The following is a 23,604-nucleotide window of genomic DNA, read 5'->3' as shown; positions in this document are numbered from 1 at the left end:
TGTGTCAGTTGCTTTTTCTAAAGCTTCAAAAAATTCCTCACTTCTACCTTAGTAGAACCTTCTGTGGGACCATAGGCACAAATAAGTCTCATTGTCCAGTTCCCCATTCTCATATTTGCACACATTACTCTACTTGAGACTGACTGCCATTCAAGAAGATTAGCCTTGTATTTTATGTTGAATACTATGGCTACTCCTTCTTTTCATAGATTGTCATCTAAGAAAAGAAGGAGTAGCCATAGTATTCAACCTGAATATAACATTTTGTATTTATTGCTCATAAAGATCTCACCAGTTTTGGTCTCTTTGTTTCAGTTACCCCTATTATGTCGATCTGGTACTTATCTAATTCCTCAGCTAGCTCCATTTCTTTGCCATTCAGGCTTCTTACGTTGATAGTACCGGTCTTTAACTCTGGTGATGTTGAGTTGGGGTTTGTTTTCAGATTTGTTCCAGTAGCTGACTTTTCGCTGTTCGCCCTGGTTCCCTGGCGAAAACAACGGGGGCCTTGTTTAACCGGGCGACGTCCCAGCTGGCATGAAATTTTGTCATGTTGTACCATCGTTTTTTATTTTGGTTTAATCAATAAGAATACAATTTGGTCGGCTAATCCAAAATTGCCAGCCCATCCTCGTTCGTTCAGTATCCAAGTAGATAACCAACAGGGTGCACCATGAGAAGGTGAGGATTGGACATTAGGTCAGAAGCCCTGGTCGGTTCTCCGCATTCCTTTTAAGGCTATGTGGAGGTCTCCTCTCAGTTATACAGCTTACAGTTGGATCTGCCAAAACTTTTATAGTTTCTATATTTGGCATGAAACTCTTGCAGTTTCTCTATTCGGCTTTGAAATAATGTTGGATTCAATATCCACTTAATTTGAATAATTTTACATCGCTGAAGTGAAGCCTTTTGGCTCTTTTTCAGTAATTCTTGGTGCCTTTTGTGGTGCGACACCTTTTTTAGCAACTCGTATAGTAAAGTATAAGTTCTGCATCATCACTTCAATCTCAGTATTTGTTTACATTTTGGGTCTGGCTCTCACTGATGAGACCTCAATAAAGGTCAAAACCAGTCTGGGTAGCGACCCCCCCCACAATGTATAACATCATACATGTTTGCTAGGAGATGTGTTTTACATTATGTGAAATAATAAGGATAGTGATCAGAGCTTGCTCTACCTTTACTACGAGTTTCCCCTGTCATGAAAGGTTTGCTTACGCTTGGATCCACCGAAACTTTTATAGTTTCTATATTTGGCATGAAACTCGTGCAGTTTTTCTATTCGGCTTTGAAGCCATGTTGGATTCAATATCCACTTAATTTGAATAAACGATATTATTATAAACTATTTTTGATGGTTACTTTTGGGAGGGAGAGACAACTGTTCCGATTCAGATTTGGCCAACGTAAAAGGGCTTTGCAACTCTCTTTGAAAAAGCGTTCAATATTAAACCTGCATCTATGGAGAAGACTAGCTTTATCCCACTGGATATTGTGTTTAATGCCAATACTATGTTGTGCCAGACTAGACCAGAATTTTGAGTTTATATATTCGATATAATATTGATGTTCATCAATTCTTTTTTCTACAGAATGGCCTGTTTGTCCAAAGTATGTTAGATTGCATTCACATGATGTCTTGTAAATGCCAGCTAGTGATAGAGGTGCCAGTGTGTCTTTTGTAGATGGTAACAGATGAGAAATTTTGTTGATCGGAAAATATGTAGGAATGAGATGATACTTCAGATTCTGCCAATCGGTTTCCAAGATGCCAGAAATAACTTTCATTTCTGTACTTTTATTTCATTTAAAGTTAATTACTCTTTTATTGTTTAATTTATTATTTATAATCATGCCACAGGTACCTTTAAAGATTAGATCATATTGAATAATTGCGATGTCAGAGCAACACTAATTTCTAAGAAAAAGGAAGTCTTTGATCTGGATTACTGTTCACAGATGTAGAGCAGAACTAGGTCTTTCCTGAAAACTAACTAAGATTGTGGTTAGGAAACATGCAAGGTCCAACCTCTTCTCATGGCATGTGATAAATGTGTGTGGATTACCATTAGATGAGCTAGCATATTGGGTTAATGCATTCAAAGAGATATGATAGATATTAGGTGACTAAAAGGTCTCTCCCTCAATGACAATCCAATATCACAATTTTCCATGCCATCCTAGCAGGTGGTACTGTTATCATGGTGAAAGTCCATATATAAAAGGTACTGGAGGTGTGTGATGTATTGTTTGTTCAAAGTCATTGATCTGATGGACTTCAAGCTCCAGCTATGCTGTGAATAGTAAGCAGAGGACTAGGTGAAAAGCTAGGAATAGGAATCACTCCAATGTCATGGTCCATAAGAAATAGGCAGGCAGCAGCTTTATGGTATAGAGAAACTCTTGGAACCCTGATATCCACACAGACTATATTAAATGCTGAAAGCACTTGTGATTGATCAGATCATCCCTTCATGGTAACTAGATGGCACAGGTATGTTCTAGCAGAATATGTTGTATCCAGCCAGTATTGTTCCAAAGCAGTTTGCTGAACATGACAGCAACTTCCAGGTATAAATCCCACAGAACATTCTTGGGATTATGTGAATCAATAGTCAGCATTTGAATCTTCAGCACTCGCACATCTACTCTACAGGAAGTAATCCTAATAATGTGATACAGCATACATCCTGCAATGGTCAAATCTTATTTTAGAGTCCATGCCACACTATATAGTGGCAGTGTGAGCAACAACAGAGGCTATAAATTATTGGAGAGTAGTCATAATATTTTGACTGGTCAGTGTATTTTAAGTCAGTTTTAGAGGACTTCAAATAATGCATATGCTTCAATCTCTCTCAAAAGAAGAATGTATTAATGGATGAAAAATTACACAATTTAGTGGATAATCAAAAACTCTCTACTTAAAAAACATTTTATTACAATTTACACTTTGATTGAAAATCAATCTTCCGAATGCTGTGACAAACTGAAAGTTACTGAAACTGAAGGTTTCACGAACCCCTGAAAAACAAAAACAAAACATCAGATAAGTGCACAAATAAAATCTGAAATTAGAAATTAAAATATTGTTTTCAAAACATTCCAAATAAAATCATTCTGAAAAAAAAAATAAAAAAGATTAAGGAGGAACTTTCTTTCAGTGCATTTGTTCAACTAATGGTTGCAGATGGTTTCATCTCCAGAGGAGAGTTTCCTGTTTTTTTCATGCATTCAATGCAGGTTAATTAATCAAGACCTTGATTAATTACCCATAATTAACTAAGGAGTCAGCATCTTCTCCATTCAAGGGTATAGCAGTTTTCTGCAGGCTGAGTGCTAGATAGTACCATTGGTAATGGTTCTGGAAGCTTACTTATCAGCTGACAAATAATTCTGCTAGGGCGCTACTTAGTCTGTCTGGTCACATGACCAGGCAGAGGGAGTCTGTAGAACAGTTTACAGGGGTACTGTGGAGACCATGCTTAAATTAGAGTCTGGGCACTCTCTGTGTGAGACCCATGTCCACAATTCCATCACTACTGCTGTATGCCCCTGCTATATAAATTTTCCCCAAATCCACCACCATGAAAGAAACAAATTACAGTGCCACTGCTATTAAAAAATTTCCCTCAAAAACCAAAAATATATCCCAAATAATCCAACAAAATTCCATGTAAGAAAATTCCACATCAACTTATCTGGGGTCTCAATGCTAATAATGATGTGCACCAACACTTACAGATATCCATACCCAATTTGTTATTCATCACGTAAAGTGGCATTATCTATGACTACAGCTCACTTTAATTTTCCACATTGCATCATATAATACCTCCCATAAGATGACAGGTCAGGTCTGACATCTCACACCAAAGATTATTAGAATCTGTAATCTCTTTTATATGATTTGCCTGACTCAAGGTTTTCTTTATTTGTTGCTTTTATCACTCTTAATTCTAATAATTATACTAACTCCTATGATTCTTTATCTTTGAAAGTTGATCAAATGTAGTCTACACATAGCAGCCACTGAATTAGAAACCATTATACAGATGTATGTAAACATCACTTATGTAGCATGCATGGAAAATACTTGGTCATGTGCATTACCATATGTTCTAGGTGACTATTTAAGAATGCTGCTAATCAGTAATCACCAATATTGTTCATCACAATGGGAAAAATAAAGAATCTTTTGAAGTTCAATAATGGGCTTTTTGTGGGTGCCCATCTGGCTGGAGCCACAATTTTAAAAACAGCAGAGCTGCTGGTTTCTAGAAAGATGTGATATCCCAGGTTTAATATTTGGAAAAAATAACCCACATTGCTTGTCTAAGAGCTGCAATATGGTTGTAAGACAGTGTCAGGAACGAGAGTGCCATCGTTTGAGAAGACTTGAACAGAAAAAACAGAACTTTCCGTGTTTAGCAATTGACCAAAACATTGACTGTTCCCAACCCATATCTCACTGAACAATCAGGGAATTGAAGAGTTCACCTACAGTGTGTCAGGACCAATGTGACTAGACACTGGAAAAAAAGTCATGTGGTTTGACAAGTCGTGGTAACCTTGTTCTTTATTGACAGTAAGAAGAGTTTGGTGGGAGTTCCATAAGGCAATAAAACCCAGCTTGCCTTGTAAAAACAACTCAAGATTATGGTTGAAGTCTGGTAAAGTCCGATCCATTAATAAGGATTAGACTTTCTCTAGATAAGGAAGCAGTCATTACCATTCCAATTAAGACAATGTAATAGCACTTTTGGAATAAGCACCAAAATTTAAAATGGAAATGTAAAAAAGAAGAAGAAACAGGTCGGCAGCCAGAAGATTCTGTAGTCAGGCATGAACTCTGTGACCAGACCTGACTTTTCAGGTCTTCTTACAGCTAAAAATCTACAACTATTGTCACAAATGTTTCCTCCAAATGCAGTCAAGTTGTCCAATTTCATCATGCATTAAGACTATTTTATCCGTAAGAATGAAATATATTTACAAGCAGATTGAAGGAGACAACATGGGGAGTCCTCTCTTTGCTATGGTATCAAGTTACTACTTCAACATCTAGGAGACCATTTTCCTCCAAACAACTTTGACATCTTTCTGAGTGTGCTATTTAGATGATGTCTTCACTATATGACCACATCCTGAAATTGCTGCATCTTCTTTTCTAACCAAAATCAACAGTCTACACTCAAATATCACTTTCACCATGTAAGAAAAGGATGGAAAATAAGCTTTCCTGGAAATCGTAATCTTCACAGACCGATAATATATATGAAATTTGGCACATCATTTCATCTCAAAATACAGGCACCATCATAACTTTTCTTAATAGAGCATACCTTGTCTACTCCAACGTGTATGATCTTATAGCCTAATATTAGCCAAAGAATGGCTTCCCAAGGAAGATCCAGCATAGCACCTGAAACATACGAGCACCTGTTCCTGAGAATTCCAACCCATGTGTAGAGTGCCAATCCCATATGCTGCTAGAATCTTGTAACCAATTTTGAGGGTTCTCAAAAAGTATAATTTAGTGCCTACTTTCTTTCCTGTTAATAAACTTCTCCATATTATCTTCCAAAGATAAATACTCTCTTCTTTTTCTCCCAGGTGGCAAGTGTTTTCTTCATAATTTGGATAAAGCAGATATTTGGCTGAGAAGAGACTAACAAGAACATCAATCGTGCATGCATAAAATTCACAAAAAAGCAGGTGTAATGCACGGCAAAGTTAACATTGACCACAGAATCTTCTGATCTAAGACCTGTCTTTACATCATTTAATATTTGAGTGCTTATTCAAAGCGAGTGCTAAAGCACTGCTACATTAGACATACTACATTACACTACTAAAAAGTTATTTAACCCTTTTTTTTAAATGGTTAACGATAATTTTATCACATGTATGTATCAACCTTACATCCACTGTACTGTAGCATTCTGACATACAAGTTGCATCTTTTGAAATCCATTGTTATGTTACTTCTTTGAATTTTCAGTTCACTATGCCTCACATACAGTTTAATCATCAAACAGTGAGAATCTTTCTTGGAGATTTCAACATCCATCCATAATTCAAACGGGCTCCCCTTCTCTGGATTGTCTGCTATAAGTAATGATCTAACACAAATTGTTCACTAACCTACCAAAATACCAGATAACCCTTATCTTTCTTCAAAGATCCTGGCCATTTTCCAAACCAGCTCTAACTAATAATATACAACTGTTAGTTTGCCTCTTAGAAACTAACTATAATCTTATCCGCATTCCCCCCCCCTTTAGATTATCCCCTCTAGCAGCCATAATGTTGACGATTTAGATGACCTTCAGGATTTCTATGCCTCTTTTTTATAGTCTAATTATTGTGTCCACTCTGATCCAAGAAGCACATGGGCTGTGATTAAACTGAAATTATTCTTGCTGGAAGGAGTGCCTTTATTCCCAGCTAGACTCAAATCCCTGATTTGCTAACAATTGTACCAAAGCAGCCCAAGACAAAAATTCAGTATACATTCAATGGCACACATTAAAAATTCCAACTTCTCACTCAGCTTACACTACAATCTCTAATAACTATAGAAAAATAAACATCAAATCAAAAGGCAGACTCTGAAAAGACTAAATGTATTATGCTTGCCTCCTACTCAAATGGTGGTTGAGCATTCTTATCTCTCAAAGCTGTTGAGCCAAACATCTGTCTTTCCGTGTTTCCTCCTGCCACTCATCCTGAAGGTGCAATGGTAACCTCTCCTAAAGAAAAAGCAGACATCTTAGCATTAGCCTTTTCCTTTGCCCCTTATTTAGACAATCAAGGCACATCTCCTCCCACTATTCCATGAACTATCCACCACAGCATGCTTGTTCTGATCTGTCGAAAGGGTCATCATAAAAATACTCAACAGCCTTGATACTAATAAGTTCCTTGGGTTAAGACATTATCCCTTCAGTGAACTACAAGTTTGTACTCCAGAATTAATACATCATCAAATTCCTGCCATGTACCCTCAAGGGGTGTACAGGATATGATAGTATTATACGAAAAATTTACATCATTACTAACTTACTATCTACAATTTTCATCCAAATCAGTCTGTTACTTGTCAAGACTCCAACATTACCAGATCTTATATTTCTATCATCTAAGGCACTTTTTACCATATCAATCAATTGGTGGGATTAGGCTAGAAAGAAACTGATGAGGCTAGGGATCTTGGAATGTTAACAGATAGGAAGTTTAAGTTCAGGGGCCATGTGGCAAAGATTGCAAATACAACTCAAAAGATAATTATAATACTGAAACGAACATTCACATGTAAAGATAAGGATGTTATTTTACTCTCTTTACAAGGCCTTGATAAGACCTCACTTGGACTATTGTGCACAGGTCTTGTCACCCAATTTCTGTTGTGATTCTGATATATTGGAGAGAATACAAAGGAGAGTGTTAAACATGATATCAGGATTGTGGAATAATGATTATGAAGACAGATTGAGAATTTGTAGACTGCAGACACTAGCAAACAGGAGAAAGAGAGGTGATAAGATTGAGATTTACAAACTTCTGAAAGGGTCATACAGGATTTCAACTGATGGAATTTTTCAATTTATAGAGAGTGGGAAAAGGATGAGAGGGCATCCTTGGAAGGTGAGAATGACAGCCGTCAAGAAGGATGCGAGAGATTTTTCTCTCAGAGGGTGGTGCATGGTTGGAATGGATTGCCTTTGGATGTTGCGAGTGCAAGCAGTATGAATGAATTCAAGAATAAGTATGATAGCTGGTGTGTGTAGTATGTGGCCTCCCTTGATGAGTCTCTTAATAATAATCCACCTATATGTTGGTCTTCCTCTGGGTCGTTTTAATGACAACCTGGCAGAGAACATGTTTGCTAATCTTTCCTCTCCCACTCCGTTTAAGTGACATTACCACCTGAGATTAGCTCTGCTAAACACATTCCTGGATGCTGACAGTGTAGAGTTCTTTCCTAATATCCTCGTTTTTAATATGATATTGCCATTCATGCCATCTGTTCGTACCCCTATCTTTTTCAGGACTCATATCTGCAGTCTCTAGTCAAGTGTTTTACTTCTGATCCAGCTCTCAGATCCATAAGTTAAAACCTGGTTCGAACACTGTCTTGTATACAGCTAATTTAGTGTTTTGACTTCAGTTGACTTCCAACCATACCAGCTTTGTTGATTCTGTTGTCTATTTCCATATTTTATTTACCATCTTCACTAAAAATCGTGCCTAAATAGCTAAAATGTTTTACTTGTTCCACAGATTCTCAATTCACAACACAGTTGACGTTGTCAATGATTCTGCCTATTTTCATTGTCTTGTTATTACTGACCTTCATACCATATCTATTACAACAGTTATTCAATTTAGTCAGGGAATCTTGCAGACTTGTAGTGGATTTATTTAGAAGTATAACATCATCTGCATAAAGCAACGAGCTAGGATTAATATCTCCAAATTTGATATTCGATTTAATACCACTTTCCTTCATAACGTGATCCATATAGATAATGAATAACAGAGGGGATAATATACATCCTTGTCTGACACCAGATTTAACATTAAATAATCTTCTAGTATTTCCTTCAATTCTAACTGCTGACTTACAACTCAAATAAAGACTAAGTATTGCTTGATATAATGCCCAATGGACACCTTTTAACTCTAGTCGTATTGAATAGCTTCTCTCTTGGCATCTTGTCATATGCCTTTTCCAGATCTACAAAACTTAAATATAGATCTTTGTTATGTTCCCATGATTTCTCAACTATTTGTCGTAAATGAAGATCCAATCCTGACTGCCTCTATTTGGCCTGAATTCAGCTTGTTCTTCACCAAGCTTTTCTTCCACAATTCTTCTCAACCGTTTCTCAAGTCATAAATCTTACCAGGAACACTCAGTATGGAAGTACCTCTGTAATTCTCACCTTCAGTTTTATTTCCCTTTTTATATATGGGTACTATGAGAGCTCTACTCCAATCATCGGGAATTTGTCCCTCTGTCCAGGCCCTCTGAACTATGCAGTGCAGCCACTGTAAGACTTTTATACCTCCATACTTCAGCATTTCTGGTCGAATATCATCTACTCCTGCTGGCTTTCCACATTTCACGCCTTCGATTGCTTTTTCTATGGATATATATTCCTGATTGTATGCCTGCTGAGTGCTTTGTACCACTGTGCCATCACTGCTTGTTTCATTTAGCAATTTTTCAAAGTAATTACTCCATATTTCAAGGATATCTTTTTCTCCAGTTTTCATATGACCTTTATTATCCCTAATTCCTTTTCTTCCATTTCTGAGCTACTATGTTTTCATATCTCCTTTTATAGCATTCTTTCCTTCATTTCTGAGCTTTTTCAACAACTTCCAGAATATCTTGCCACCTTCTTGATATTTATTTCTATGTTCTTACCAAGTCTTCCCATGATTTTTGTTTAGCTTTCTTACAATTGTCTCTGTATTCTCTAAGGGTATAGACTGACTTATTTGCCAGGAACTTTTGATATGCTTTCTTCTTTTCCTTCACTGCCTCTTTAACTTCCAGTGTCCACCATGGAGTTCTGATTTTTCTATCTTCGCAGACAATCTCATCACATGCCTCTCTGGATGAATCAATCAGCGTTTTCTTCAAAGCTTGCCACTGAATCTCCAAGGTTTGGTACTCATCTTGTATATCATCTTTACAAGCTATCACTCATCTTGCATCTATCCAACAACACGTAAATAAGCTTTTTCTCTGGCTTGTGCCTTAAAAAAGAAGATGAAAATTCAACCTATTTCAATAATCTCAAAAATAATAGAAAAGATCATTAATGGTCAACTACTATCACTACTTGGAGGTCCTCAAATTAACTAGTAATCACAATACACATTCCATTACTCTTGCTCCATAGTAATTCAATTAGCTAACCTTCACTGTAAATTAAATATGCCAAGAAATTATTTGTTTAAGTTAAGGGATATTACATCCCATATAGTTTCTTAGCCGAATAAGAAACTCAAAGAGTTTCATGCCGAATATAGTAGAAACTATATAAAGTTCGGCGATTCCAAGCGTAAGCAAATACCTGGATACTGCAGCACTGATCCCAAAGGGTAGTGCAAGCTGGGGCAACTCGTGGTAGAAGTGGAGCGAGCTCCGATCACTATTCTTGATATTTGCCCATAATGTGAACTTAGCTCCTAGGAACTGTATTTTTGTTCACATTATGAGAGAAGGTCACTACCCAGACCGGTTTCGACCTTTATTGAGGTCTCATCAGTGAGTAGCCAGACCTAGTTAATATCAAGTTTGTAGCGAACAGAACTTGTACCCCTTCTACGAGTATTGCCGTGAGGTGCTCTAATAAATTATTAGATATGTGAAGAGCCAAAGGCTTCAATTCGGCGACATATAACTTGTTTAAGTTAAGGGATATTACATCCCATATAGTTTCTTAGCCGAATAAGAAACTCAAAGAGTTTCATGCCGAATATAGTAGAAACTATATAAAGTTCGGCGATTCCAAGCGTAAGCAAATACCTGGATACTGCAGCACTGATCCCAAAGGGTAGTGCAAGCTGGGGCAACTCGTGGTAGAAGTGGAGCGAGCTCCGATCACTATTCTTGATATTTGCCCATAATGTGAACTTAGCTCCTAGGAACTGTATTTTTGTTCACATTATGAGAGAAGGTCACTACCCAGACCGGTTTCGACCTTTATTGAGGTCTCATCAGTGAGTAGCCAGACCTAGTTAATATCAAGTTTGTAGCGAACAGAACTTGTACCCCTTCTACGAGTATTGCCGTGAGGTGCTCTAATAAATTATTAGATATGTGAAGAGCCAAAGGCTTCAATTCGGCGACATATAACTTGTTTAAGTTAAGGGATATTACATCCCATATAGTTTCTTAGCCGAATAAGAAACTCAAAGAGTTTCATGCCGAATATAGTAGAAACTATATAAAGTTCGGCGATTCCAAGCGTAAGCAAATACCTGGATACTGCAGCACTGATCCCAAAGGGTAGTGCAAGCTGGGGCAACTCGTGGTAGAAGTGGAGCGAGCTCCGATCACTATTCTTGATATTTGCCCATAATGTGAACTTAGCTCCTAGGAACTGTATTTTTGTTCACATTATGAGAGAAGGTCACTACCCAGACCGGTTTCGACCTTTATTGAGGTCTCATCAGTGAGTAGCCAGACCTAGTTAATATCAAGTTTGTAGCGAACAGAACTTGTACCCCTTCTACGAGTATTAACTAGTAATTAACTAGTAATCACAATACACATTCCATTACTCTTGCTCCATAGTAATTCAATTAGCTAACCTTCATTGTAAATTAAATATGCCAAGAAATTATATTCCTGGTTTCATCCTATATCCAAGTGTAAGCAAACAAGTTTGTGTGCGAGGTAACTTCATGACTAGGCTACTTGTATATAGAGGCTAATGTCTTCAAATCAATTGCCTTAGTATCCCATAATGCAAAACAATTTCTAATCCAGAGTATTTTAGTAATAAGGTGTGACACCTTTTGACTTCTTGTATATGGAAATATGACTTCTGCATTACTTCAACGTTTTTTTAATCACTTCTGGGTCTGGCTCCCACTGATGAGACCTCAATAAAGGTCAAAACCAGTCTGGGTAGTGGCCCTTCCCATAATGCACAGCATTATGGATACTAAGGCAATTGATGTGAAGTCATTAGCCTCTATATACAAGTAGTCCAATCATAAAGTGACTTCATGCACAAACTTTGCTTACACTTGAATAAAGGATGAAACCAAGAATATAATTTATTGGCATCTTTGACTTACAGTATAACCAAGTGAAAAAAAAAAATCATTAACCTTCATTGCTTTTTTTCAAAGCTGGGTAAATTTTGGAAACAAGCAATGAAAAGTTTGAAGAAACTCGTGCAGTTGCTCGACATCTCAGTGAGTTTGGCATTACAACTTGGTTACCAAGTTACCATCCTACCCTTTTGGAGTGGATCTCATGTAGCATGTAGAAATACTCATACATACAAGTACAAATTAATGATCACACAATTATGATCATTAATCATATTTATGTTCATATCCTAGTATGGCAAGGAAGGCAACAGGAAACTACCTTGCTCATAATCATTTCCCTAGTATGGTAGCATATAGCTACCCCTACCAGCCGTATGGCTGAGGGAATAAAATGGAATGTTCATATCTAATAAATATTTTACTACTTTCAGTTATACACAGTTTAAGAGATAATACTATAAACAAAATGAAAATTTATTACTTACACAATGATGTTGTTAATAGGAATATGGATGAGCTTTACAAAAAATCCAATGAATCCCATAATTGCAAAACCAATTGCTGTAGCCATTGCAATCTTCTGAAATTCTAAGTAAACAAGCATATCAAGAATAATGAGAATTTTTTTTTTAAACACTAGAAGTATACAGTTAAAATTAAGTATGTAATATTTATTATTTGATAAATGAAGAATGTTTTATGTTAACCTATATGTACCAAGAGGCCAATTCTTTAATATAAGAATGGTTTCTTTTTTTATTTTATCTTATGTGCTTTGATATTAATAACAGATCTGGTGATTGGGCTTATACATTGGTCATTCAATACAGGTATTTTTTAGTAAGGATATTATAATATTGAAAATATATTAATGAAAGTAATTTAAATTAATACTTCCAGTATTCTGGAAAAGCCAAATTTGCATCAACTTATACATAGTTCCTGATGAACTATGTATAAGTGGGAATGAAGCAGAGCAAACAAAGTTAGGCCCAAAATCCTAAACCCAAAGCGTTCCAGATATGAGGCAGTTTCATGCATCCAGACTTGATGTTAGAACAGAGGCTGATTCCAGGAATGATTTCTCATATATTTATTTGCTACAGGAACTAAGGTTGGCCCCACCCCCCAGAATATCACAAGTATCTAAAGAATGGACTGCGAATTCTGAGCAGCCATAGTGATGGAACCAGATGTAGTTAACATGTTCAGCAATTCTGATTTTGGCAGAATCTCTGAGTAGATATGCAACTATCAAATTCTCTTAGCCTGCATGTTATTATCTGGACTACTATGTTTTGGTGGCACAATAATATGAAGTTCATGATCTGGTCATGGATTCATTTTTTTTTATTTTATTTTATTTTAAACTACCACCTTGGGGGGGGGGATATGTAAACAAACAGATGTAATAACTTTCCCTTGTGAATGACAAGAGCATGAAAAATAAATGATTGCTGACAATCACAGAGAAAGATGTTTGATAATATCATTCATTATCACAAATGAACTGGTTTTTACATACAGATAGGCATATTTAGTCTAAAATTAGACACTAAATATGTTAATGCTAACTCTGCATATGCTAAATATATATAATGAACAAACTAATGTTTACATTAAAATGGTCCAATTAAAGTGGAAAAAAAAATTATATAACTGGGTAAAATACTGGGGGTAAAAATCCAAGTTACCTCCTCGTGGTGACCCTGGGTAAATATCCAGTAGGCTAACATATTAGGGCCAATCACCCAATATGTGGATATTAAATTATTACGAAAGGAAACGAGATAATATCAGCTACTTCCACACAGACTTGTGCCTTAACTGCTGATACAATTACTATGCATACCAAGGATCAAAGCCTTCCAGGAAGTTCTTGGTTGAATAAAAGAGGTACAAGAAAGTGTGATCAAATTAAATTATGGAAATCTAATCTCATCTGGAAAATAAAAAAATTTTCCACTTTTCAAGAAAACTGGAAAATTTTTTGAGCTACTTAGGGGTGCAGAAAAAGTCAACATAGACATTATAAGTATAGAACATAGATGGAGAACTGTCAATCATGAAGTGAATGAAACATCATCAGCTGACAAAAAAGGAGATTTATTTATAACTCAGCAAACAATGATGGTACTGGAGGGGTTGGAATAATGCTCAAGAAGGAACTAGCAGAAAAAGTAACACCAATTGAAAAAGTGTCCCTGAAAGAATTCTCCTCATAACTATAAGTACCAACCCAAAACTGACAATAATATCCACATATGCTCCTACAGAATGTGCTCCACCAGAAGACAAAAGACACCTATTATAAAGATCTTTCTGAAACTGTCATGAACATCCCAGTTCACAATGTCATATTCATTGGTGGTGATTTTAATGCCCAAATTGGTAAAAGACATTGCCAGTACTACTAAAAATGTGGATAAATACACTTATCATGAAACCACAAATAATAATGGACATTCTCTTATGAACTTCTGCAATAGCCATAACATGGTAATCACCCAAACCAAACTTCCCCATCCAAAAGGAAGACTGTGGACCTGGGAACATCCAAATGGTTCTCATTCCCAAATAGACCACAATGGAAAGTGGATCAGATCAATCAAGTACTGTCGAGCATATAACATGGTTGAACTAAACTCTGACCACAAAATAATCACTGCCCACATTAAACTTTCACTAAAAGCCTTTAAAAACAACACAACTGGGACAAATTAAATAACCCACAAATTGCAGCATCTTTCCACAGCACATTAGAAGACAATATGGAAAACATTCTTAAAGATCCAGTTAATGAAAAGCATAAGGATATCATTGAAGCAATAAACATAACATCCAACAAAATTCTTGGAAATAGCAACAAAAGAGACTCGGGAAAAATGGATTACTCCCGAAACTGAAAAATATATAGATGAAAGAAATAAAGCAAGGAAACTATTTATTTCATTCCTGTTTAAGCAGTAAAGATAAACTAGACATTTTATATAACAAAGTCAATGAACCAGAGACCAAGAAAATCAAATAAATAAATACTGCAGGGAACTTGAAAATTATAATAAAAGTGGGGATATTAGAAACACTTTTCAAATGATAAATTATATCTGTCACCATAAAGCAAAAAGAAGTGGAAATATTGTCACACGACAAAAACGGTAGACAGCTATCAGTAAACTCGAACTTGATGAAAGAATGGAGAAACTATTTTCAAGAATTACTGAATGTTGATAATCCCCAACATTCAAGTCAGCTAGCGGACCTGCATCTAACCACCACTCTATAAATAAATTGTGAAGACTTCACCGAAAAGGAATTCAAAATAGCAATAGATTAAACCAAAGCAGGAAAGTCCCCAGGGATTGACAGAATTAGAGCAGAAGCTTTCACAAATGTTAGGTGTAATACATATTCCAATCTCCTTGCCATAACGAATCAAGCTTTAAACATGGAATAATACCTCAACAATGGAAACAAGGCCTTATGGTCCCTATACCCAAAAAGGGCAGTCTTAATAGAATGGATAACTACAGGAGATATTACTTTGCTATCAACCACAGTTAAAATCTACAATAGGATGATACTCAAATGTGGGTAAATACACTTATTATGAAACCACAAATAATAATGGACATTCTCTTATGAACTTCTGCAATAGCCATAACATGGTAATCATCCAAACCAAATTTCCCCATCCAAAAGGAAGACTATGGACCTGGGATCATCCAAATGGTTCTCATTCCCAAATATATATTTGGGAATGAGAACCAAGACCTTACTTAACAAGAACAACTGCTAAGACTTACTTACCACCACTTTTAAGGAAAAACCAAGCTGGATTTCTAAAAAAACAGTGTACAATAGAATAGATACATTGCATCAGAAGAATCATAGAAGGTTCACATGATAAAAAAAACTTGCCACTCATTTTAACCTTTATGGACTTCAAAAAAAGCCTCTGACTCCATTAATAGAGAAGCAATGTTTAAAATACTCAGCTTCTATGGTCTACCCTCAAAACTCATACAAGCAATCTCAGTGCCTTATTAACCCCTTAACGCACCAATTAAAAATCAGAAACCAGTCGTTTTTCCGCCAATTCTTTGGGCAAGGGCAATTTGCTGGATCAAATATATCATTATTTGAAAAATGTAGAAATTGTTTTCTACATTTCAAAATGTAGAAAACAATTTTAAATGACCCTTAGAAAGAGGCAAGGATTTTCAATATCTTGGATCGTACATCAGCAATACAGAAAATATCAGAAAATGTAAACAGCTGGCTCTATCTTATATAACAAACTCTCCCCATCTGGAAATCATCATTAGTATCATTAAAGAAAAATTAAGATTATACCATGCAACCAGTAGATCCATCTTCTTGTATGGTTCTCAAACCTGGACAATGAGCACCAAAAAAACTACAGATCCAATTAACTTCTTTGGAACTACATGTCTCAGACTGATCCTTGGATACACCTGGATGGACCCCGTCACTAACTCTGCTGTGCTAAATCTGGCTAAGCAAGAACAACTTGTCAGTATAGTCAAAAAACTACAACTCAGACATCCCGAAGTCTCACCCTTTTTGGAATCCCTCATCCTGTACAAACCAGAAGATGGCAAATGAAGTAGAGGAAGACCATGCAAACAATTTTGCAATACATATGTGAAACCATCAGTAGGCTGAACTGCAAAACTCCATCTATAGCTCAAGATAGAGAGACTTGGAAGACCATAATTTGCAATATTTAATTTTTAGTATAAATCTCTTTCCCCTTTTCGCATTGTATCATATTGTGAATAAACTATGTATGTATGTATATTATTAACATTTCAATTTATTTTGCAGGGGGTGCTTAAGGGTCAAAGCTGTATAACTGAGAGGAGACCTCCACATAGCCTTTAAAGGAAAGCAGAGAACCGACCAGGGCTTCTGACCTAATGTCCAATCCTCACCTTCTCGTGGTGCACCCTGTTGGGTATCTACTTTGATACTGAACGAACGAGGATGAGCTGCCAATTTGGGATTTAGCCGACCAAATTGTATTCTTATTGGTTAAACCAAAATAAAAAATGGTACGACATGACAAAATTTCATGCCGGCTGGGGCGTCGCCCGGTTAAACAAGGCCCCCATTGTTTTCGCCAGAGAACCAGGGCGAACAGCAAAAAGTCAGCTACTGGAACAAATCTGAAAACAAACCCCAATTCAACATCAACAGAGTTAAAGATCGGTACTATCAACGTAAGAAGCCTGAATGGCAAAGAAATGGAGCTAGCTGAGGAATTAGATAAGTACCAGATCGACATAATAGGGGTGACTGAAACAAAAAAGACCAAAACTGGTGAGATCTTTCTGAGCAATAAATACAAAATGTTATATTCAGGCAATGACAATCAAGGAAAAGAAGGAGTAGCCATAGTATTCAACACAAAATACGAGGCTAATCTTCTTGAATGACAGTCAGTCTCAAGTAGAGTAATGTGGGCAAATATGAGAATGGGGAACTGGACAATGAGACTTATTTGTGCCTATGGTCCCACAGAAGGTTCTACTAAGGTAGAAGTGGAGGAATTTTGTGACGCTTTAGAAAAAGCAACTGACACAATGAAAAATGAAAAGTTGGTCCTTGTTGGGGATCTAAATAGCAGAGTAGGAAATGATTGTGAGACACACAAAAATATTTTGGGAAAATTTGGAGAAAAGAGCACAGATAATAATAATGGCAAATATCTGTTGGATTTCTGCTCAGGACATGGACTGGTTATTACTAACACCATGTTCCAACATAAAAATGTGGACAAATTCACATGGAGAGAAGAGGCTAGGAATAAGAAAAGTCTCATCGACTATGTTATTGTTGATAGTGATGTTTTCTCCCTGGTACAGGACACCAGAGTGTACAGAGGCTTTGAAATTGGAAGTGATCACTATTTAGTCTTGAGCAGGATAAAATTGAATTTCATATTGAAAAGAATAACATGTAAGAAAGTTTTAAAGCATATAAAAGTTGAGCAGCTCTCAGATGTGAACTGTAGACTGAAATACACAAAGATTATTGAAGAAAAAATGAAAGAGTTTGAGAACAGGAATCAAACCTTGGAGATTCAGTGGCAAACTCTGAAGAAAACATTGATTGATTCTGCCAGAGAGGCATGTGGTGAGGTTGTGTGCAAGGATAAAAAAATCAGAACTCCCTGGTGGACATAGGAAGTTAAAGAGGCAGTGAAGGAAAAGAAGAAAGCATATCAAAAGTTCCTGGCAAATAAGTCAGCTTTTACTCTTACAGAATACAGAGACAAATGTAAGAAAGCTAAACAGTGTGTAAAACTAGCTAAACAAAAGTCATGGGAGGACTTTGGCAAGAATATAGAAAATAAATATCAACAAGGTGGCAAAATATTCTGGAGGTTGTTGAAGAAGCTTAGGAATGGAGGAAAGAGTGCTGTAAAAGGAGTTAGAGATGATAAAGGTGACATGAAAACAGGAGAAAAAGATATCCTTGAAGTATGGAGTAATTACTTTGAAAAACTGCTAAATGAAACAAGCAGTGATGACAGCACAGTGATAAAAAAACACTGACCAGGCATGCAGTCAGGAATACATATCCATACTTGAAGTAAAAAAAGCCATCAAAGGCTTGAAATGTGGAAAGGCAGCAGGAGTAGATGATATTCGACCAGAAATGCTGAAGTATGGTGGTATAAAAGTCTTACAGTGGCTGCTCTGCATAGTTCAGAAAGCCTGGACAGAGGGACGAATTCCCGATGATTGGAGTAGAGCTCTCATAGTACCCATATATAAAAAGGGAAATAAAACTGAATGTGAGAATTACAGAGGTATTTCCCTACTGAGTGTTCCTAGCAAGATCTATGTAAGTATACTTGAGAAACGGTTGAGAAGAATTGTGGAAGAAAAGCTTGGTGAAGAACAAGCTGGATTCAGGTCAAATAGAGGCTGTCAGGATCAGATCTTCACTTTACGACAAATAGTCGAGAAAGCATGGGAATATAACAAAGATCTGTATTTAAGTTTTGTCGATTTGGAAAAGGCATATGACAAGGTGCCAAGAGAAGCTATTCAATACGCTGCAGTTATATGGTGTCGATGGGGCATTATATCAAGCAATATTTAATCTTTATTTGAGTTGTAAGTCAGCAGTTAGAATTGAAGGAAGTACAGGAAGATGGTTTAATGTTAAACCTGGTGTGAGACAAGGATGTACATTATCCCCTCTGTTATTGATTATCTATATGGATCACATTATGAAGGAAAGTGGTATTAAACCTGATATCAAAATTGGAGATGTTAATGTCAGTTCTTTGCTTTATGCGGATGATGTTATACTTCTAAATAAATCCGCTACAAGTCTGCAAGATTCTCTGACTAAATTGAATAGCTGTTGTAATAGATATGGTATGAAGGTCAGCAATAAAAAGACAAAGACAATGAAAACAGGCAGAATCACTGAAAATGTCAACTGTGTTGTGAATGGAGAACCTGTGGAACAAGTAAAACATTTCAGCTACTTAGGCACGATTTTTAGTGAAGATGGTAAATTAAATATAGAAATAGACAACAGAATCAGCAAAGCTGGTATGGTGGGAAGTCAATTGAATAAATTCATATGGAATAAGAGAGAAATTAGTTCTAACACTAAATTAGCTGTATACAAGACAGTGTTCAAACCAGTTTTAACTTATGGATCTGAGAGCTGGGTCAGAAGTAAAACACTTGACCAAAGACTAGAGACCACAGATATGAGGTTCCTGAGAAAGATTATAGGCGTGAACAGATGGCATCAATGGCAATATCATATTAAAAATGAGGATATTAGGAAAGAACTTGACATTGTCAGCATCCAGGAATGTGTTAGCAGAGCTAATCTCAGGTGGTATGGTCACTTAAATAGAATGGGAGAGGAAAGATTAGCAATATAAGTGTTCTTTGCCATGTTGTGCAGGAAAACGACCCAGAGGGAGACCAAGATATAGGTGGATTGATACGGTACAATGTGCCTTCGACGATAGAAATATAAGCTCTGATAATGTTGGAGTCTTGACAAGTAACAGACTGATTTGGAGGAAAATTGTAGATAGGAAGTTAATACTGATGTAATTTTTTCATGTGGTACTGTCATATCCTGTACACCCTTTGAGGGTACATGGCAGGAATTTGATGATGATGATGATGATGATTTATTTTGCAGATAAAAACAAAACTTTAACAAAACCTTTCATCAAGCAGTCTTGAACTTGCAATTAGTCTAGGAATTAAAACGACTTCATTGCAGCATATAAATTTGTAACAGATATTAGGGTTAGCAACTCTTACTGTTTATATATACAATTCAGTTTTATATTTGTTATATTGAAATTCTTTTTATTGCTGACAGGCCTCCAATAAGCAGGGCAGTGGACTCACACTGAGCAATGAAATTCTTCTCCCATCTAAAGACAATCACATCATTCATGCATACAGCAGCATTCACACATGCACCCTGTTAGATGCATGTTTGAATCCTGTCATGATACACCATCCACTCAGCCAACCAGGCCAGGAGTTGGAATTCCTCTTCTAAGTTTGCCAATAAAAATAAATAAAGAGTTAACACAATATATAATTGTTATATTTTCCCTTTGTGGTGCAAGTGGCCTAATTTAAATAAAAATTGAAGGGCTCAGATTTTTGCAAAGCTCCAAACACCACCACATTGAGTAAAATCCCAGCCAGAGTTCAACTTGTATACTGATGGACAAAACAAACACATGGATGCTTAAGCATTTTGAAAAATATACATAAAAACATCATAAGATGAATATTTTAAAATATAGTTTTACTGAAAATTAAATGAGTGAATTTTTTCATTGCAAGGTTTTCATAGAGTTAAAAAAAAAAAAAGCAAGATTTGGACATGCTATTGCAAATTAATTACAAAATTTCAAGACTTGATACCCTTTCCAGCTCTCTCACTTAATTACACCCACTCACCCATCTATATACACTACATGCAGGACTTAGAAAGCAGCTTGGGAGGAGAGGGAGAAGGAAATCCTAAACTGTTAAAAGAAAAAAAAAAAAGGCAAAAAATTAAAGATGATAAAACCTCAAATCAGAAATGTAGAAAGAATGAGTTGATATTTGACCTGAAATGCAAGATAGAGTATAATACTTAAATAGAGTATACATACTTTGCACTATCTACTACTGCATGCTTAATTCCAGATTGGTCAAGCTGATTATGGTTTGTAAGCTCTTCTCCCAAGAGCTTGCAAACCAGTTTTCAAAAAAAGATGAATAAATCTGAATCTGATAATTATAGAGAATTTTACTAATAAAGATACAAGCATACATCACAAGAAGGAAGAAAAATCACTCAAGAGAAATTGAACAAAATGGGTTAAGAAAAATGAAAATGTTGAGATCAGAAATTTAAGAAAGCAGTTAAGAAATGTAATTAAAACAAGGATCTCTAAGGTATGTAGATAATGAAGAGATAAGTTGTCATTGGTATAAACCTTGACAGTTGTTGGCAAAGATTATACTTTAGTGCTGAAAGTTGTAGGTTCAAATCTATCTATAGTATAGATGTCTTTAGATAGCAGACAATTATCAAGCAGAATGACTAATGCCATTTTTCTTTCAAAGCATGAAAAGAGCAAAACTTATCTGACTGTACTTCCTTTCACACAGTACTAACGTAATATAGATCCTTGACTTGCTACTATGGATGGAAAAGGAGGAACATGTTTAATGTGTGAGCTATGTGGCCAAACAGAGAACACATCACCAATACATCTTAACCAGATATTTCTGCAAATTCTTGTGTGTGTGTGTGTGTGTGTGTGTGTGTGTGTGTGAGTGAGTGAGTGAGAGAGTGTGAGAGAGAGAGAGAGAGAGAAACCCTAGCTGATATCTCATCTAATTTCACAGCTGAATTGACATTGAGATTCTGCAATATCCTAAGAACCTCGAATTCATCCACTTCTGTTCCCACATCAGTGTCTGACGGAAACAAAATGAGAGTTCTCAAGCTCCCATCTTTTTTGAAACTTTTCCAGATTTTTTAACTCAAAATATCTTAGCACTGTCTGCTAATGATAGTTCCAACAATATCCAAAACTGGGCTGAATGGTAACTTTCTGAAATGCATCATTAACATAATGCCAAAAGAAAGCATCTATATAGTGACAAAGATCTCTGTGGAAAGAACTATGTTTGAATCATGTATAGGATGTAAAGACATTCATTTATAAGGGCTTTTTGAACTAAAGGCAACAGACATGAGGTTTTTGCCTCACAAAAATTCAGCATTTCAAAGAGCATAATACACAGGCTATGGAGATAGAATTAAATGTCCTATAATTATATGCATGTGATTTATGAATATCTACATACTGAGAATGTTGAAATCAACAGCTCTCTCAGTATTAAAAAGTGGCATTACTTTACGTGCAGAAATTTTGGTTGAATATGTGTACATATTCACTCATTTCTTGCCAATTATAATGCACATAAATGGTAGAAGATGCGGAATAAAATTATTATTTTATTTTTTAAGAAGCTAACTGGCTGGAGATATGCTGAAATTAAGGTCTATTAAACATGAAATCACATAATAAATTACAAAAATCCAGTTTATCAAATAATTACATTTTTTTTACATAATTTTGTTATATAACTATGAAGTGAAGAAAGCATAGAAACGTCTAGTTATAAATAAGCAGTAGTCTGTCTCAAGTAGATGGTATATGTGATACTCTACAATGGGGGTTTGAATTTGTTGCTTTGGTGAATATGTTTTGGCTATCAGAGGTAGATGATGATGTTACTGGAAGAGAATGTAAAGGATATAGGATTTTTAGGAAGGGCAGAAGAAATAGAAAAGGAGGGAATATTGCTAATGATTTGAATCCATTTAAGGCAGGCACACATAAAAGCAATAATAGAAATAATGTCCAACGTAACAGTGAGTTTGAGGCTATCTGATGTAAAGTAGAGATTAACAGGATGATATATATGGAGAGCAGTTGCTGGGGGTGATGAAATGCAGCACCAAATTATCCCTATGGGTACTAAGTCAATAATCATTATGGATGACAATTTTCTGAACACTGATTAGCAGAGAAAACTCATAAGAATGACTGACAGTTTATTGAGTTGTTGCAAGGCAAATTTTTCAAGCAGCATGTGAAGGAAGAAACTGGGTCAAGGAGTGTTAAATCTGATACAGCATTAGGGGACTCAGTTAAGAATATGACTGTTTTGTAACGTGCTAGTAAAAGTAATCATGCTGAACTAGAAGGCTGGGAATTATGACAAACTGAGGAGAATACTATCTTTGGTCCCACAGTATCAGTTACTGAATGGGATTCATCAACTATACATGGGAAGCTTTGAAAAGATGCTTAAATGAATGTGTTCCAAGAGTTCAAAGAACAAACAGGGTGAGAATGGAATGGATGTGCTACCTCATTAAGCAAGAGATCCACAAAAAGATGTGGAAAGAATATCACGACAATAATAGTGAAAGAGTTATGAAATATATATAAAGGGCAGGCGAGAAAAGTTAAGAATATTGTGCAAAAGGCTAAATAATAATAAACGCATTGGCTATGCATGCTAAAAGCAATCCAAACAAATTTTATCATTATACCACAAGTAAAAGAAAGAATAAATGAGAGAAAATATACTGAATTCAAATGGTACTCTTATGTCAGAAGCTTATGAGATTGTTCACATAAGAATTTCTCACATTACTAAGATCAACCAGGTGCATGTAACATGGCACACA

The 23,604-nt window shown here is 36.0% G+C and overlaps 1 protein-coding gene across 2 annotated transcripts in view; it reads right to left on the bottom strand.

Moving 5' to 3' along the window:
- Positions 1-2,921: 2,921 nt before the first annotated feature.
- LOC150093818 (protein transport protein Sec61 subunit gamma-like) overlaps positions 2,922-23,604 on the bottom strand; it is a 31,327-nt gene continuing 10,644 nt past the window's right edge. The window contains exons 3-4 of one of the 2 annotated variants that reach the window (XM_090412767.1): positions 12,294-12,396; positions 2,922-3,024 (exon numbers count right to left, since the gene is read on the bottom strand). In XM_090412767.1, the coding sequence (XP_090268893.1) occupies positions 3,015-3,024; positions 12,294-12,396 (113 nt within the window). In that variant the 3' untranslated portion in view covers positions 2,922-3,014. Of the gene's footprint in view, positions 3,025-12,289; positions 12,397-23,604 lie in introns of those variants that run through there. The other variant, XM_090412768.1, reaches the window with a different exon arrangement.

Source organism: Typopeltis vanoorti, chromosome 23, assembly GCF_054136105.1.
Source record: "Typopeltis vanoorti isolate ZY-2024b chromosome 23, IOZ_Tvanoo_1.0, whole genome shotgun sequence".
NCBI classification, from domain to species: Eukaryota; Metazoa; Arthropoda; class Arachnida; order Uropygi; family Thelyphonidae; genus Typopeltis; species Typopeltis vanoorti.
The sequence above is the reverse complement of the archived record's forward strand: the minus strand, read 5'-3'. Positions and strand labels throughout refer to the sequence as shown.